At 41.7% G+C, this 19,114-nt stretch overlaps 1 protein-coding gene across 4 annotated transcripts; it reads right to left on the reverse strand.

Annotated features, from left to right (window-relative positions):
* Nucleotides 1-36: 36 nt before the first annotated feature.
* wdr47a (WD repeat domain 47a) lies at nt 37-18,052 on the reverse strand. 4 transcript variants are annotated; one of them, XM_061797235.1, is made up of 18 exons: nt 17,952-18,052; nt 17,618-17,822; nt 15,637-15,806; nt 15,448-15,531; nt 15,253-15,337; nt 12,829-12,960; nt 12,567-12,743; nt 11,023-11,534; nt 10,135-10,252; nt 7,839-8,020; nt 6,069-6,311; nt 5,927-5,990; nt 4,831-4,991; nt 4,576-4,745; nt 3,854-4,024; nt 3,653-3,784; nt 3,212-3,430; nt 37-2,163 (listed from the first exon to the last, which is right to left on the reverse strand). In XM_061797235.1, the coding sequence occupies exons 3-18, from the start codon at nt 15,792-15,794 to the stop codon at nt 2,021-2,023; spliced, it is 2,751 nt and encodes a 916-aa protein (XP_061653219.1). In that variant the 5' UTR covers nt 15,795-15,806; nt 17,618-17,822; nt 17,952-18,052; the 3' UTR covers nt 37-2,020. The 4 variants fall into 4 exon arrangements, with proteins under 4 accessions (XP_061653219.1, XP_061653217.1, XP_061653221.1 ...); XM_061797233.1 differs by lacking the exons at nt 17,618-17,822; nt 17,952-18,052 and adding an exon at nt 17,419-17,578; XM_061797237.1 differs by lacking the exons at nt 17,618-17,822; nt 17,952-18,052 and adding an exon at nt 16,663-17,411.
* Between the last annotated feature and the right edge of the window lie 1,062 nt (nt 18,053-19,114).

Genomic DNA, 19,114 nt, shown 5'->3' on the forward strand with positions numbered 1-19,114 from the left:
GTTTTATTGACACATCCCAATGAAACACAATTCCGCTTGATTAAAAGACACTTTATTGAACATAAAAGCAATGTTAGCTTGCATTAAATTAAATCCCTTTTTTTTTTAGAAAACAATAATTAGACTGGGTTACTACATCAGCAACTAGCATTTCAAAACATCTTAACTGTACATAATCACAGCTGAAATAAATAGTGTATTAGTTTGGTGTTATTTAAAAGACTTAAACGTTAAAAACCTTTGAAAATAAATCAGAAGGATAAAACATTTGAGTTCGACAACAAAGTGCATTAAACTTAAAAAAAAAAATTAATAATACATATCTCCCTAATACTGGCTTCACATAACATTTCTATTGTGCATACAATTACTAGTCTCGACTGCCCCCTTTTGTTGTGACCTCAGTACAGCAGCATGTGGAAAAAAATAAGAATGAACCCCCCCAAAAAATGTTCGAGAAATAGAGACTTGTATTCCCTTTGGACACTGTCTTAATAACAATCTGTCATGGTTTAGAACGACTCCTACAAAAAAGAAACAAAAAAAAATAACGGATGACTCAATTTAAAAACAACAATTTACACATTTGGGTTAGTAATCCAGTGGATACAGTAATGTCAGCACGTCGGGAAGCAACAGCAGAGACTGTAAAGGCTGCCACAAGCTTGCTATTGACACACCGAACGATCACGATTTCACACAAGAACTTCCACTTTTCCCGAAACTTTTTTAACTACAACAACAGCTGGAGGAAATTGGCTTGCAAAAAACATGGAATTTGATCTGGTCTGCTGTTGAAAAATCAACAAAGGCACCATCATGAAAAAAAGCTTTGTTCCTTTCAGTAAAAGCGCATGCAAACTGGTATGACTCATGTGCATATATTGTGTGTGTGTACGTGTGTGTGCAATGTAACCGTAGTGATGAGAACGGCAGTGAAACAGTGAGATATGGAAAGTTGTTTAAGCATTTATTTCTTGATATCCAGCCTAAGGTCCATGTACTATTATGTGCTTGGACCTCACTAGTAAGACAATTCAGCGCACTAGTAAAATTACTTTAAAAATGACGAGGACAACTACATATTAGTAGTGAGCAAAACTGCACTAGTTGACATTTGCGCGCTGCTAGTACTACTAGCGGAGTGCTAGATGTTAACTGGTAGAATATAATAATAGTACAATAGCACCAGTTGTCAAGTACTGTACAGATTTGCTTCAGTAGTAACATATAGTTGTCCTAATCGTATGGCACAGTTGTCCTACTAGTGTGCAGAAATGTCATACAGCTGGGGAAGTCAGTAGTGGGGGAGGGAAAAAAAATATTACTAGTAAGACACAGTTGCTCTACTAGTATGCTGAACTGTCTTACTGATGAGGAAAAAGCACATTGTAGTACTAGTATGCCAAGGTTGTCCTACTAGTGTGCAAAAATGTCAAAATAGAAGGCAGTAGTAGAAAAAAACATTACCAATATATTTGAAATATTACATATTTTACTTCCTATCCAGCTTAAGCGACATGTACTAGTATACACTTTGTCCTCAACAACAGGACAACTTTGGCATACTAATGGCATAACTATATGTTGCTAGTAAGGCAAAATTACTTGTGTGCATTTTGGTGCTGCTGGTACGGTCCAGGAGGTTACTAATGCGTAACACATGCCTACTAGTTGGCCCTAGTAGTGTTACAAGTGCAGCACAGTAGTTTACTAGTAAGCTTCAATTGTGTACTAGTGGGCCAAAAGTGACAACTAGCAGCAAAGACACTACTAGTAAGACATAGTTGTTCTATTACTAGTGTGCTGAATCGTCTTACTAGTGAGAACAAAGCGCATACTAGTACATGGACCTTAAACTACGTATGTCAAGGATATCACATAAATGTTCAAACAACTTAGAACGAGGACGTGCAGCATGTGCTTTTCCTGTGTCGCTAGTTTATGATCAGTGTGATTCTCTACGTTGCCGGCTGTGTGTGTCGTTTAGATTCAATGTTACGTGTGCGATGCGAGCACGTCACGGGTTGTGCGTCCAGAGCGTGACGGTGCGGTCGGCGGACGATGACAAGAAGGAGAGGTCCTCGGTGTGCCATCGACACTGGATCACCTTGTCGCCGTGCTCGCCCACCACGTTCACAGGCAGCTGCTTGGTCAGGTCGCCTGAGCACAGGAAATAATAAAAAAATAATAATAAATAAAATTATATATATATATATATATATATATATATATATTTATTTATTTATATAAAAAATCATCTATACACCCAATATTCTATTCTTTTAAGTACCACTGGGGGGAGCACACATACCTCTAGACAAGTGATTGTTTTACACCAACTGCCACCTCAAAAAAATACTTGGCTCTCAAAGACCTCGATCATGACTAACATTAAAATACAGTAATGGAGTGACAGAAGTTTTATTGCTAAAAGGTATAGTTTTGCTCGTCAAATATAAGAAAATAGCTATAGTTTAATAATAATTCAAATAAAATATATTGCAGATAAAATTTAAATCAAAATGTGCCTAAATAAAATCTTTGAAAAAACAAAAGTGTAAAAAATTAAATGTTAATGTACTTTTCTTAACAGCTAAATACAACTGAACTGCACTTAAATGTACTGTAGTGGATTTAAAAACGTTAAAGCCACTGGAACATTTTGCAGTTTGAACATTAACAAAGCACTTAAATAGAACTAACTGTACTTAAATGATTCAATCCATATATATTTTACATAAATTGAATACAAATCTTCCCTAAACAAATGTTTGAAACAGTTCTTACATGTTAAATGAAAATGTATTGAACTTCAACGTTAAACACAACACTACTGAATTGTACAGAAGTTTGAAAATGGGACCATTGAACTTGAGCAGTGATTTCCAACCAGTGTGCCATGGCACATTAGTGTGCCGTAAGAGCTCTTCAGGTGTGCTGTAGGAAATTATCAAATTTCACTTAATTGGTCAGAAAATTATTTATTTACAACAAATACTGTATCTTTGTTTGTCTATCTATGCCAGATGTACAGTGATGAACAGAACAATTAAATGCTCTTTTATTATATGGCAGAATGTACATAATTGACTTGTGGATTCACTTTTTGTGACTTTTTTCGTTTGGTGATGTCCCGTGAGATTTTCCGAATGTAAAATATGTGCCTTGGCTCAATTAAGGTTGGGAATCACTGAACTAGAGACTTCACCTTGAAGGTTGGTGACCATGACTTTGGTGTCGTAGGAGCCGGTGAGCAGGTAGTGAGCGCCGGGGGAGAAGCGGACCGAGCGCACGTCGCTGCCGTGCGGACGGTACACCTGCACGATGCGGCCGCCTCGGATGTCGTACAGCATGCAAGCGCTGTCCTCCTGTCCCGTCGCCAGGAGACGGCCGCTCGGGTCCACTGCTACCGAGGCCACGGGGCTGCCTGCGGAGGAGAGAAAGACGGACCGCGTCGATGTCACGCGAGATGTCGGCAAGTCTCGTAACAGTTCATCTTGGCGTCTAAAGCAGGGGTGGGTAAACGTTTGTGTTTTAAAACTAGAGAGATGGACCAGGTCATGCATTTGAAATTTTTTGGTCACTTAGAAGGACCACACCAAAGTCATCCAAAGCCGCATGATGAATTGTTTTTAAATGTTTCCAGTACCTGAGCCGTGGAAGGCCGTGCCCACCACTCGCACACAGCTGGGCACCCTGAGGTCCCAGAAGCGTACAGTCTTGTCTTGGGAGCCGGATGCGATCATCCAGCCCCCCCACGTGTAAAGAGACAGGATGTGACCTTCACAAAAAAAAGCTCATATTTGAGTACACTTTGGAATTGTGCAATTATGGTTGCATCAGTGTGTACCCGTATGTCCGCTGAGGGCGTGCAGGCCCTGGCCTCGCTGACAGTCAGTGGTGTAGATGTTACAGTCTCCTGCTCCGGCACTGATCAAGATGGCCCCGCCGCTTTCTGGACCCTCCATGAAGGCTAAGTCCCTGATAGTGCCGTCGTGCATGCTGAACTCCAAGTCTGGCCCTGTGGAAACACACCACAAAAATCACACTTTAGACCAGTGTTTCCCAAACTTTTTTGACACACCAGCATGAAACATTGACACTGTAATTAAATTATTTGTTACGCTACAGTTTTGACATGACAGCATTAAATATTATTGTTAAATCATGAAAATCTTAATCTAATAACTACTCGTTTTTGTTTCTTCAGTTACGCAAATATGTACAGTATGTATAGTAGGTGGTTTTCTTCCAATATAGTGATTACTGCCCAATTGCTATATTATGACACTATTGCTTTTGTCAATAATATTACACTTCCCACTTTGTACAAATTGTACAATTACTACTGTCGCATCACTACATTTAATTTCATTTCATTTGACCACAATCTTAAATTTTTAAACTCCTCCTCGATGCTGCTCTTATATTTCATCACTGTTGAGTAAAAACCTACTATGTCCAAATGTGGTCCATTTTTTCACAAAACGATAGTATTGGTCAATCCCCATCTTTCTATTGTTGCCACGTGTTATTCTGTGATTGAGGATTTCAATTCAGACACACGCTTACCTGTGGCGTTGCAGGTCTCGGCACTGAACGGTAGAACTTTGACATATTTGTCGTTGGAGCCGGTTGCCAGCAGCTGCCCGCAATGGCTCCAGGCCACGCAGTAGATGGAACCTTTGTGGTGTTTGTTCCTCTTGAAGCGGACCACGGGCTGCTTCGCTGGACTCGATACACTGATAAAAGAAAAAGAGGACCCAAGGAATAAAAAGGGAGGATGTGTAGTAAAGTTCTACAAATTTGCCTGACTGCTACAGTCACCTTATGTCCAGTGTTTCTGGATAAGCGCAGACCCGGAGTGTTTTGGAGTTGGAGCCAACGGCGTAGAGGGCCCCAGATGGGTGGAAGGATACAGCGCGAATAGCTTGCGTGTCCTCAAGCGTGTGCACTGGCACAAACAGACCTTTTTCTTTATCGCCACCCTATTAAAAAAAAAAAAAACTTAAGTCACATTACATCTATTTAATACAACTGTGTAGAATACTCAAACTTGATATTTAAGCAGCCTGGCATCAGTGTCACACGTGTAACAGTTACAATGTGCAATGAATAATCTTCTTAGCTACATTAGCTGGCTCATTTGAACTAAGTAGTTTTGGAACAGTAAATCTTTATGTGGCTTTCCATTGACAATACTCCTAAAAATAGCACATATTATGCTACTGCATATACAGTATATTTGTATATGATAATATTTCCATATTGTGCTAACAAAATAAACACATAATAGGCACAACAGCAGATCCATACATGGTCTGCTATGACCACAACTAACACGCAGACTGGCTACAGTCACATAAAGTCACAGATATTATATAGTGTGGAACGTAAGGCTAGCGACCCCAAGTGAGTAACGGTAATACCTGCACTTCAACATGCCATTTTGTTGTTCAACAAGACAAAATCAATTTTATCTGATTCATCGATGGGAAAATCGGTAAAATATTTGGTTCTGAAAATATTCGATAGCTGCACCCCTAATGAAATGTAGACAAAATACTGTAAGTGCAGTAGGTGCTATGTGTTGGACAAGTGCCTTTAAGAGGCAGGGCCTGGTGCGGTGACGTGACAAGTCCTCGTGGGAGCGTCTGGCCGGGAACTGTGGTCGACAACAGCTAGTGAGGCAGTGTGCTCACTGTGTCTGTGTTTCACTTCTCCCGGCGTTAAAAAAAAATGGCACAAAAGTGCATCGACGACTTCGGCTCTCCTGTCCCACAGGCAAAGGCATTACAGTAAGTAACACAAAAAAATAGATTTAGTGAGGAAAAACTCTACTCCACTCCACCACTTGGTGGAAACAAGTAGATACTGAAGTTGTGCAGCGCCAATGAACACAATACATGCTGTGTAAACACACCTCTTTAATGCAGGATAACGAGCCCGGTGAGTCACCGTGTGGACCTGCTTTGTGATTCTGCCCGCTGTCGACAAACAAAAAATACAAAACCGCCTTTAAATGTCTGTCTGTTTGACTGTGAAACTTGCAATGTCGCACAAACCTCTGTGAGAAAACGGGGGATTCAATTAGGGGCGAGACCGGACGGCCTCCCGCTACATGCTGCGGGGTGCTGCTGAGCACCCCACCCCCACGGCCGTTGTGCTCTGGGCTGGCAGACGGGGGGTTGTTGTTGCACTCCGAGGCGGGCGCATTCCCGTTTCCGTTACACTGCTGGGCCAAAGACTTCACCTCCTCTCCTAAACTCTCCATCCCCACGTTGAGCTCTTCCAGCTTCTGGATGGACCTGTCGACACACATCAAAATCTACATCAATACATTTTCTGGTTAATATGCTGTTAAATACTTACACCATAAGGCTAGCACAAAACTTTTGCCGTAGGTCTGTAAGCTGGCTACTTAAATTAAGATACTTAAAATTAAAATAAAGTTAGCCGGGGCTCAGGTTAGTCCTGAATCCTCCCTGAGTTATGCTGCCAAAGGCCAAGATCAGTGAGTGGTTCTCAAAGTGGGGTCCCCAGACTCCTACCCGGGTCTGTGAGCCATTGCTTAAGTTTCAATAAATTATTATGTCATATTTTAAAAAATGTATACCTACATATAGGGCCCAGCGTGCAAATAAAACACACATACTAATAAGCTAATTGCTCCACTCTATTTTAGCTTTGGGCCAATTAAAAAAAACTGAAATGATTGTGAGGTATGCATAAATGTGACTTCCCTTTCATGAGTTTTTTTTTTTTTTTTTTTTTTTTTAAGAACAAAAGGTGCCAACAACCCTATTCTTGAGTCGGGGGTTACACATATTATTCCAGGAATAAATTCCAACTTATTTTTTTTTAGACCAAAAGATGTATTTTTTGATAATACAGTTCCATTTTTTTAAGAATTAAAGCATCTCTTCCAGAACAAGAGTCATCATCATATTACAAGTTGTATTACTGAAATTCACTTCATAAAACAAGTGAAATAAATAAATACAATTTATTTCCTTGTTTAACATCCACTTTATATCATTATATTACGACTTTATACTGGGGAAAAACACGACTTTATTCTTTTTCTTTTTATCCTGACAAAATACAGGTACAGCTCAATAAATTTTAATAGTGTCAAAAGCTTTGTGAGGTAGTTCAATTCAAACAGTCTGTGAAATATTTCATGATATATCGTAACAGTTTGACCTATTTCTCAAAAAAAAAAAAAAAAAAAAAACTTTTAGTTTAAATGGCATTTAGGGGCAAACATGGTAGTTGAGTTTAACTGGTGTTGTGTTTGTAAAAGATTCTCCCCTTCTAAAGCGTCCCTAGAACCCAAAGGTTTGACAGATTTTCAGGGGATTTCAAATGAAGCACCAAGCTTCTGTTATAATATTAGTAATATTCACAATAATTTCCGTGAACAGATGCATTCTTTCTCCTGCACCTATTCATGTGAGGAGCTGTTTGTAATGTATAATAAGTCATGTGGTCTTAAGTCGTCTCCATAAGAAGTGACTTGACATAACGTCCATTATGATTTGGTGCTATATACATAAAACAAAATTGAAAGAGACACAGCTGACAAGGTTAATAATGCAGACAGTACGGTCATTCTCAGGGGAAATGTTACAGGGCCTGGGTATGATAATGAGCACGATGTGATGTGACGATGCTGGCCAGCACAGATGGTGCATTGTGCATGGGTGTGTGTGTGTGGGGGGGTGGGAGGGGAAGCCACACGGGACTGATCATTAAAAGTTGCCCCTCCTCTTGTCTGACAACTGCTCATTGCCAACGAGCTGCACTCTCCGTAGTTTTCTCGTTCTTTTTACCTGTTGAGGAACTTCTCTGTGAGGCTGTGCTGCATGTCACTGGGCGGTGGCTCCTGCTGCACGCCGCCCTCCAACAACATCTGCTTGTACATCTGCCTCTGCTGCTGCTTCTGCTCCAGGTGCTGTTGCACACGCAGGCGCTGACGGTAATACTCCTCATACTTTTCTGTGGAGTCCCAGAGCTGCAAATTGAAGCAGAACGGGCATGCATTATATACTACACACAAAGGATTGGTTTAGGGAGATGACAGAAAGTATGAAAACAGGCCTGAGCAAATTCTTGGTCACATTATGGAACACAAAAGCAATTTCATGCGTGAGATGGGTCACTGTAATTCCTTGTCAAACACGTTTCAAAGGCTGCATTGTGTGGGGATAAGTCAAGCTCCACCCACATGCTCCTCTCCATTTATGTACACTATCATTTAATATAGCCTACCAACACAAGTTAGAATGTGTCGTAATGCCCCCACAAGTGGTCATGGGTAAATAAAAGTTGCCGGTGCACATTTTCAACCACTTTACTGAACAAAGAGTAACAAAATAAACGTAATAAGCACATTCATACACAACCTTTTACAACCACAGCTGACGCCCAGGCATTTAATATACAGACTGTAAGCCAGTTAAAGGCTGGATGTTAACCTGTGCTCACAACAGTCAACTATACTTTCATTCGCTGACGCACACGTCATTCATCTGGCCCTGCCTTTAGAAGCCACACACACTCAAAGTCACAGATATAGTCCAGAACGTGAAGATGGCAACCCCGAAATGCACACTGATGTATCATAATGCAAAATCAATTTCTATCCGAATGCTCAATTAATTGATGCGATAATTGGTAGAATAATCAATTTTAAAAATATTCGACAGCCCTAGACTAGTGCCCTGCGATTGGCTGGCAACCAGTTCAGGGTGTACCCCGCCTCCTGCCCGAAGATAGCTGGGATAGGCTCCAGCACGCCCGGGGCCCTTGTGAGGATAAGCGGCTTGGAAAATGGATGGATGGATGGAACCCTAGACTATAACATCTTGTAGACCGTGGAATCTGTTCTAGCTGAAAAAAGGGAATGCACAGCATATTTTCTTCCATTTTCACATTTTGCATTTATGAGTGCGAGATTTCCCGATTCATTTGTGCATAGCGTGTCAGTTGAGTGAATCTGAGGACAGGGGGGCGGGTGATCACAGAGTCCCCTAGAGGCAGTGTCTCCAGGGTGACGGAAAAAGGGTAGTGCACCACTAACTTCACACTCTGCTGCACCCCAGGACCAGAAAGGAAGGCAGGAGGCAGACAGACAGATACTGTTGTTTATAGACATCATTAAGGGCGATTAAAACTCCTATCTGACTTCTTTCCACCTAGTACACAGCCATATGCCTTGTTGGTGTGAGAAGCTACAAACCTATTAAATTACTTCAAAGAAAGGAAGCGCATTTAACAATATATTGTCAGAGCTCAACCCAAGACAAAATGCATGAGTGAATATGGATGTACACAAATTACATATTCACTGAAAGCGCTTGAAGCTGCAGCCAATGTCAAACTTGCAGAGGGACGATGACTCACTTTGTGATTAACTGAGATTTGTATTTAGATATTCAGTGCAAGTAACACCCAGTGAGGAAAGACAACACTGCAGCTTATCACTAATGCATGACGCACAACAGTGAATATGTTAGTTAGAATAGCAGCAATTTCTAATGTTATAATTAAAAAAATATCTGACAAATTATTTTCAATTTGTGAACAGACAATTTCTCAATGGGCAGTTTTGTTATTGTGAGCATAGCATGATTATCGCTGCAACAATAATAGCTAGCGTTTTGGATGTAGTGTATACGAATGTAAACATTGGCTGGACGGGGATAGAGGTACACGTTAATATATGATGTGAAGATGTCTTTTTCACAAAAACCTGTGGGGAAACGCACATAAACTACTAAAGCCTATTGAGAAGGACTTGGCAACCAAGAAAACGAGAGGTTTTTCAGTATTCCTGCTTTAACCTCTTTGCACCACCTGTACCGTCAACCGTCCTGCAATACCATGAGCTTTCCCACAATACCGGAATAATTATCCTACCGTGAGATTAATACCATGATCAGAACGAATTGTAAGATATAGCAAAGATTTGAGTGCACTTGACCGAACAGGAGAAGCTCAAATTTGCCAAGGGCAAGTAAAAATTCTAGCAAGAGCCCTAAAAAGCTAACTGTGAGCCCTGTTAGTGCAAGTTATGGGACAGCAATAGTGTAGGATTGCTGTATAAGAAGCAAGTTTGAGATTTACCTCATTCTTTTCAGCAGAGCCCGCTGGAGGTGCATCTTCTCCTGGAGCTGAGGCGGGACGCGAGTTCTGAGTGACACTCGAACCCATCATTTTGTCCACAGGCGTGTCGGTCCTCGAACTACACACAGACATACACACACAAGATCTGACAACACCAACCACAAACAACAGTGTTCCCTCCTTATGTCACAGATTTTTAAGCAATCGTTTTTTTATTAGTTTTTAATACACAGGAAAGTCCAAATTTAGAGTTTCACACCTTTGGTGTAGTAGCACCTTGTGTCGCAACATGCCAGGCAGCACTGAGGTCTGATGAAGATGCAGCGTAATTAAGAGAGATGGAAGGTCCCCAACTAATCTCCAGTAAGTTGTTTTTTTTGCTGCTTGTATGTGCCACTGCACCTGTGTGTTAGTGTAGCTGTTGTTTGAAGCTTCATAATTACCATAACGTCTATGCTAATTTCCATTAGCCCATCTATAGCATTTCCCATTATATGTTCGTATTAAGCTAGTGGACTTTCATCGGATGAGAATATAGGGTTTAGTTGAATATTTTGGTGTTTAAATACACGTTTGAGTCTTTTTTGCTTTGTGTCAGTTTTACAGTAAACTTCAGCCGGGAGCAACAAACAACTTGAAGCAAGCATGCTTTGTCTCTTATTGAGAGAACTGTACGAGCGAGAGAGAATAAAGGTGCTCAGTGATACTTTAAAAGGGTGTTTCAATCAACTCCATGCTATACACTTTCTTATATTAATTTCTTAAGAATTATAATTCAGAAATAAATTACAAGTACTTAAAAATACAGTTATTTTTCAATCATCCTGTACTCTCTATAGCGCTGATTTTCACATATTGCGTGTGGGTCTGGAATGCATGCAAACTTACGTTTCAGGTGATTCCTCAAAGATACTGTGGCAGTCGGAGCTCTCCATCATGAGGCTCCTGCTGAGGTTCTGTCCACCCGCTCCAGGGTAGTGGAAGTTGGCAAAGGAGTGAGACATGGGTGAGACACCTTTACTTGGGGCAACCTCGCCGCCACCCCCTCGCTTATCCTGGCTGGACAGCCCGTAGGACAACCCGTCCAAAGCCGGATTCAAAGAGCGCGACATGTAGGTGTCGGCGGACTGGGGCCGGCGCAGCGGCGAGGACGGATACGGAGACAGTTTGCTGATGAGCGGTGTGAGCAGGTCGGCGTACCCGGTCTTGGCCGGTTTGACCAGGCGGTCCACGTGAATGTTGAGCTGCTTCTGTTCAAAGGCGCAGGAGAAGACACTATGGGCCAGGTTCTGCATCCAAGACAGGAGGGACAAGTCCACGTCATCGCAGCCGTTACCGCACAGCATGTCAACCCCCAGCAGGACCTCGCTCTCGGTGATCTCCTCACCCGTCGCCTTGCTCTGCACAAAAACAGAAAACTCAACTGATCCAACAACTGATGCAGCAGCTTCAAGGTTCACTATTCACAAATTCCCCTATTTTTAGTTTTAAATAGGAAAGTACAGTGGTAGCTTGACTTAAGAGTTTAATTTGTGGCTTGACCAAGCTCATAACTCAAATTACTAGTGTTGTCGTACTAGAGCGGCTCCAATTACCAGAGACAAATTCCTTGTGTGTTTTTTGGACATACTTGGCAAATAAAGATGATTCTGATTCTGATTAAAATGAACTGACATTCCATTAATCTGTTCCAGCCTCAGTAAAAAACACCACATTTTTTCGTTACATGTACGTAATAAAATATAATGTAAAAAATAACACTTTATGAAAGAAATGTCAGCTTCAGTCTCACAACAACACACACTGTGGTATTTGTGTGTTGATGTGTTCCTTTAAGGCGCATGGCCTAGTGAGTCACATCAGGAGCTGGAGTCAGATAGTTGGCCGTTTACCACGCAATCAGTTTAGTGCTAGTGTGTCCTCCTTGCTCCTTGTGAGTGTTTCGTATTTGTGTTTGACTGTCCTGCTCAATAAAGGGCTGAAAGTGCTGTTGCTTTTTCACTTCACTACAGCAGCAGCATTTTGGCTTGCGACATAAGAAGGGAAAAAAATAATAATCGACCAAACCATAGCTCACCTCAAAAAAAGATTTGGAAACTGGGGCACGCGGAGGTCGAGGCACCACTATATTACAGTATTTGGTGCCAAGGCCTGTTTCATGAGTTTGTAATAATTCTGTTGAACCACAATTAAAAAGCAAGGTCTGATTTTCATTGGTTAATTTTCATTAAAGTTTTATTTATTATTACTTCTGTCGAATTCAATATATTTCTGTGACAGCTGTAAGCTTTTTTTTCATTAACAGAAGGGTACCAATACTTTTGTCCAGGTGTGTACTCGTACGTTTATTCGTTATTTGCAACTGGGCTCAATCCCCAACTCCCTACCCGCCATAAATTGCAGGGTATTACTACATTACTGTCAGTCCTAACCTGGCAGAACTCCACACAACACTCATAGAGGACTCCTTTGAGGAGCAGCTGAAAGAGGCGATCCCCGCTGGCTTTGAATCCAGCCTCGCTCAGCTTCCTGTCTGCCGGGATGAACTCGGCCACCATGGTGCAGGCCTCCTCGAAACACTGCACTCTGGCCGTGCTCGGGTTCCAGTCCTAACATGACATCGGCAGTAAAGTCACAAGCAGCTCAACCGGAGAGGCCACAATGTTAATAACCTAAGTAAAAGAAATTCCTTGCCTTAAATTCGGCATGGTTTGTGAGGCGAGGCAAGGTGAGCAGCAGACACAGTTTGCTGTAGTCGTCTTTTGAGGGGCAGAACTCCTCCAGTGTGTGCAGGCACTTGACCGCCTCCTGCATCGTGAACTCCAACTGAAAAACATATGAGGCAATCCAATTGAAGATGGTCTGCACCACACTTGCCCTAACCAAATGATTTTCCAATACATTTTTGTGCTGTGGAGACAAAAAAATGCAATGGTGCAAGAAATTATCCAATTTCACTCAATTGGTCCAAAAAATATTATTTACTACAAAATACGTATTGTTGTTCGGCTACCTATGCCAGTGACGTATAGTGACAGTCAGAACAACTGCTCCTTTATTAGATGGAAGAAGGTAAATAGTTCACCTATGCATCCATCCATCCATCTATTTTCTGAGCCGCTTCTCCTCACTAGGGTCGCAGGCATGCTGGAGCCTATCCCAGCTGTCATCGGGCAGGAGGCGGGGTACACCCTGAACTGGTTGCCAGCCAATCGCAGGGCACATGCAAACAAACAACCATTCGCACTCACAGTCACACCTACGGGCAATTTTAGAGTCTCCAATTAATGCATGTTTTTGGGATGTGGGAGGAAACCGGAGTGCCCGGAGAAAACCCACGCAGGCGGGGCCGGGGATTGAACCCGGGTCCTCAGAACTGTGAGGCTTACGCTCTAACCAGTCGTCCACCATGCCGCCACCTATGCATCCATTTCATTAAAAAAATAAAAAAAAAATTTGCAGTGTGCCATTACATTTTTCTGCCTTGACTCAATAGAGGTTAGGAAACACTGCCCTATCCTTAAAATCCCAGTAAAGTGAAAATAAATGTCTTCTAAATTTGACACACCACAGAGAAGTGTTGTTAACAACCGTGCCAAATTTGAACAATTAAAAAGAAAATGAGGCTTCAAAATTGCAAAAATATCAAGCAATTCTCTCCACTCTCAAATTCACTGGGTGTGTCCGTTAAATCCGCTGAAACCACGCACTACTCAACTGTCACTCAAACACCACTACTACAATGTGCATCTTTCTCTGCATGACGTACGCGCACTTACATCCCACAACGAGGCGCCACGCAAGCGGACTATGCGAACGGAAGATGTATTTTTGGGGGGGAGGCATAGCTAGCTAACGCAATTACGCTGGGTAACCCCTGATGCCAATAAAGGTACTCAAGTTATTATATAGTTGGGGAGAGGCAACTCATGCCAGGGCCGAGGTGCATCACTGGGTCTTGTTTTAGCCACGCCCCCCAAAAATCTAAAACTGAAATGGTGGAAAACAGTTTAATGCTATATCTCCATAACTAAGTACTACATAGTTCTCAGTCTCTGCATGTTATCTTTAAAATTGTACAATGCATTTCAAACCAAATCCCTACATTCACTTTAAAGGGCTCTAAATGGGAAAAAGATATAGCACTGAAGCTTCAAAATCAAATATCGCGACCTACTATTGCTAGTGTACAGATACATAGTGTTCACAGATGCCTAAATGATGCGCCCTAATCCTGTCACCACGCACAAGCTTGGTTGAACCAGTTAACATTATTAACCCAATTTACGTGAATCAATGAGTTTAATACAGACAAATTATATTGACTGACAAAAAGAATTAATGGAGACAAACTACTGGTGCCGCAGCTTTTGGGGGAGACATAAATGCGGTTAACAAAATACATTGTGTAATATCAAGATCTCTATGGAAGTGCAGTATCTTTTTGTCCACATGAATCAAGGTTAGTCTACAGTTTTTTAATTACAGATCACACTAAAAACAACTCTATTATTTATACAACGGTAAGTGATGAACTGTTGCTTGCAGGCCGATTACATCAAAATGCTGACTTGAATAATATACATTGAGCGGACCATCCATCCATCCATCCATTTTCTGAGCCGCTTCTCCTCACTAGGGTCGCGGGCGTGCTGGAGCCTATCCCAGCTGTCATCGGGCAGGAGGCGGGGTACACCCTGAACTGGTTGCCAGCCAATCGCAGGGCACATAGAAACAAACAACCATTCTCACTCACAGTCATGCCTACGGGCAATTTAGAGTCTCCAATTAATGCATGTTTTTGGGATGTGGGAGGAAACCGGATTGCCCGGAGAAAACCCATGCACGGGAGAACATGCAAACTCCACACAGGCGGGGCCGGGGATTGAACCCGGGTCCTCAGAACTGCGAGGCTGACGCTCTAACCAGTCGTCCACCGTGCCGCCACATTGAGCGGACCAATTTTGAAAATGATATACTTATCAGCCCTATCTTTGACACACTTTGAAAAAGGAATTTGACACTAACATCTAATTTTTGCATGCTGGAGCACAGAATTCAGGAATCAAATGGCAATTGTAACAGTGCAAGATTATCAGATCCATTGCTTTTTCTTACATGTTGTGGCTCATCCTCCGCAGACATGGCGTTATTCACACACAGAGCTTCCAGAAACTTCTGCTTTAAGACAATGTAACGGAACCTGGGATGGAGAATTAGTCACAATGATGTCTTGATGCCATCTGCAGTATATTTTCCTTTGTACCAACACTGACTAATAACTAAAAGTACAGTAGAAGAGTTGTCCCTTACCTCTTTTTGTCAAACTTCTCCATACACTCCAAAGGCTGAATGAACTGCAAGACCTCATCCCATTGGCCATCCAGCACCAGTTGCCTACAATAATCACAATAGTTGACATCCACAACTTTTAAGATAACAGGTATAATACACAATTATACCAATTATAACAGGAGAAACATATCTCATGATCGAGGCTACCTGAGGAAGAGCATGTCGTCCGAGTAGAGGCCATTGATCACGCCGCTCTCCTTTTCCAGAGCTAGCATGCTGATGTGCAACTTCCGGGAGTGAAGGAAGTCCAAGATCACCTTGATGATCTCCACCTCCTTCACGTTTATGGTTTCCTCCTCTGTCATGGTGGCGAAGGGCTGAAAATATCAATATGCTGTACAGTAAATCTGCAAAACCACTGGAACAAATCACTGGATGAAAACTCACCATTTATCACAAACAAGTGTTCCGCATTTAGAAATAAAAGATGTACTTCTGTACAAAATGTGGAATAATCGGGCTTCATATAACACAGGGGTTCTCAAACATTTTGGGTAATTTTTCCAAGTACCCCCTTATAATCCTAATGCCAATTAAAAAATTAACTAACCCCCTAAATGCCATGAACATGTAACTCAACATAATCGTATATCAAATCAGTTTTCCCCATTGAGATGAAATTGTTTTAAAAGAGGACCTGAACCATCCATCCATTTTCCGAGCCGCTTATCCTCACAAGGGCCGCGGGAGTGCTGGAGCCTATCCCAGCTATCATCGGACAGGAGGCGGGGGAACACCCTGAACTGGTTGCCAGCCAATCGCAGGGCACATATAAACAAACAACCATTCGCACTCACATTCACACCTACGGGCAATTTAGAGTCTTCAAATAACCTACCATGCATGTTTTTAGGATATGGGAGGAAACCGGAGTGCCCGGAGAAAACCCACGCAGGCACGGGGAGAACATGCAAACTCCACACAGGCGGGGTCGGGGATTGAACCCCGGACCTCAGAACTGTGAGGCAGACGCTCTAACCAGTCGGTCACCTTGCTGCCGGACCTGAACCAAATTTTATTTTTATTTTTTAAGTGATGAACTGAAAAGCCAAGATTGCATTCCAGCCCACCCAAAACACACAATTGTATATTATTTAATATAAAAAAATAGCACTTAAATATATAATTGAAGACAATGTAAAGAAATAAACTGGTTTTACAATGTGTACCTACCAGCACCAGTTGCTCAGTTGCAAGATCAAGTATTCTTCGTGTGCTGAATGTGAGTCTTTAAAGTGTGCCGTGAGTGACATCAGGAGCTGGGTACTGTTAGTTTGCGTGTGAGCATCTGGTTGTGAGCTTTGGCTTACAGAAGGTGCTTGCAAGTGTTCTCATTTTGTATTTGTGTGTTTGACACATTCAATAAATGTCTAAAAGTGCAACAATAATCTATTGCCAATTATTTTATGGACCCCGAATTTGAGAACTGCCTGAGATTGATTTGCACTAATTTGACTACAAATTATAAACTCACCGGATACGTCATTAGGTACACTTGTACAATCCAATCAATCCAAAGATCTAATAGAACATCATTTAATTGCCACCTAGTAATGACAATAATTTGCCGTCAGTGACAATGTCTGGCACGTAGCAATTTAACAGTAGAATAATTATTAACGTGTTCAATTGTTCAATTTGGCTCAAAACCCCGCGCAGCTAGAGAGCAAAGTGAATCCAGGTGAATGATGAATACGTTCACGCAAAACATTTCTGTTAATGAAGTCTTAACATTTAGGAGTACCTCTACCTCTGAATTATTACGGACACAAAAAGCAGCAACAATATAAGAGTAATATAAAGAAAGACGATGCTAGGTTAGCATGCGAAGTGAGCGGCTGTTAGCAAATAAGTGAACCATAAGGAGATTAGGCTACTTGTTAGCATTACATGCCCGGTCGGATTACAGCAAAAGCAGCAAATAGTTACCATTAGGAGCTCATGCGAAGCAGGCTAATTTACCAGGCGTCACTAAAAGGGGAGATTTGACGAGCTACACCCAGGCCTATGATAGGAGGAGAATAAGGAGGAGGGCGGCATCATCATCCGCTCGTTAGCCGGGTGGGGTGCACTGTTCCCCGGCGACAGGCGACGTCAGTAGTTTGGGGGAACCGTGAGAAATACTCACCAGTTAGGAGAAAAACATGGGCTGAAAACACACAGCCGCCGTGTCTCCGTGACGTTAACAGACGCTGTCACGTCGGTAGCACTGTCACTCGGTGTTATTGACTGGAGGGCGCTCGTCTGCCTACCGTCACCACCTCCTCCTCCCGGCTTGATGCATGTGTGGCCCGTCCCAGCCCAGCCCGGTGGTGCCTTCACGAACACCGCCTCTATTCAGATACACATGGATGACTAACACTCCAGCTTCCATACAAAATAAGCAATGCATATAGCAATAAGATTGCTAAGAATAAAATGTGATAATTACAGAATAATATTTTTATCGGTCGGTATCATACCGTTTCAGTAGGTGTTGCCATGGTGATAATGAAACGCCAAACAGTGATCTTTCAGCAGTGGCACTTTGTAGCACCTGCACACGTAGTACATTGTACCACTGTACAAACAGTAGCTGTTGACTGAATAAATAGCCCCTTCAAAATAAAAACATGTCAGAGAGACCCCGATATGATCCAAAACAATCTGAACAAATGTTTTTGTTTGTTTTAAACAGTTAAAATAGCCTGGGGTCTAATTGACACCAAGTAACACAGATGAGCTGTGTACAAGACATCAAAAATGTATCATGTTCATTTTATGTTGTCCTAAAGAAAAGTCACGAAATATGAAACAGAAAATCAAAGTCACTCACATCTGGAGAGATATTAAACAAGGTCAAATTGTCCCCAAATATAATAGGTGTTCGTAGAAGAACAGATAAAGTACTGTGAAAAAGTATTGCCCCCTTCTCAAATTCTTATATGTTTGCATAGTTTCCCCACTTTTAGTTTATGCTCATGAAACAAATGTAAATATCAGAAAAATATAACCCGTTAACTTAAAATGCTATTTTAAAATGGTGATTTAATTTATTAAGGGAAAAACACTATTCAAAGTTACCTGACCCTGTGTGAAAAAGTAATTACCCCCCTTTGTTAAATCATGAATTAATTGTGGTTAATAACAATTTTTGTTTAATTTTAACTGGCATATACAGTGGGTACGGAAAGTTTTCAGATCCCCTTAAATTTTTCACTCTTTGTTATATTGCAGCCATTTGTCAAAATCATTTAAGTTCATTTTTCCCCCTCATTAATGTACACACAGTACCCCATATTGACAGAAAAAAACAGAACTGTTGAAATTTTTGCTGATTTATTAAAAAAAAAGAAAAACTGAAATATCACACAGTCATAAGTATTCAGACCCTTTGCTGTGACACTCATGTTTAACTCGGGTGCTGTCCATTTCTTCTGATCATCCTTGAGATGGTTCTACACCTTCATTGGAGTCCAGCTGTGTTTGATTATACTGATTGGACTTGATTAGGAAAGCCACAGCCCTGTCTATAGAAGACCTTACAGCTCACAGGGAATGTCAGAGCAAATGACAATCATGAGGTCAAATGAACTGCTTGAAGACATCAGAGAGTATTGTGGCAAGGCACAGATCTGGCCAAGGT

This window comes from Phyllopteryx taeniolatus, chromosome 14 (assembly GCF_024500385.1).
Source record: "Phyllopteryx taeniolatus isolate TA_2022b chromosome 14, UOR_Ptae_1.2, whole genome shotgun sequence".
Lineage (NCBI taxonomy): Eukaryota > Metazoa > Chordata > Actinopteri > Syngnathiformes > Syngnathidae > Phyllopteryx > Phyllopteryx taeniolatus.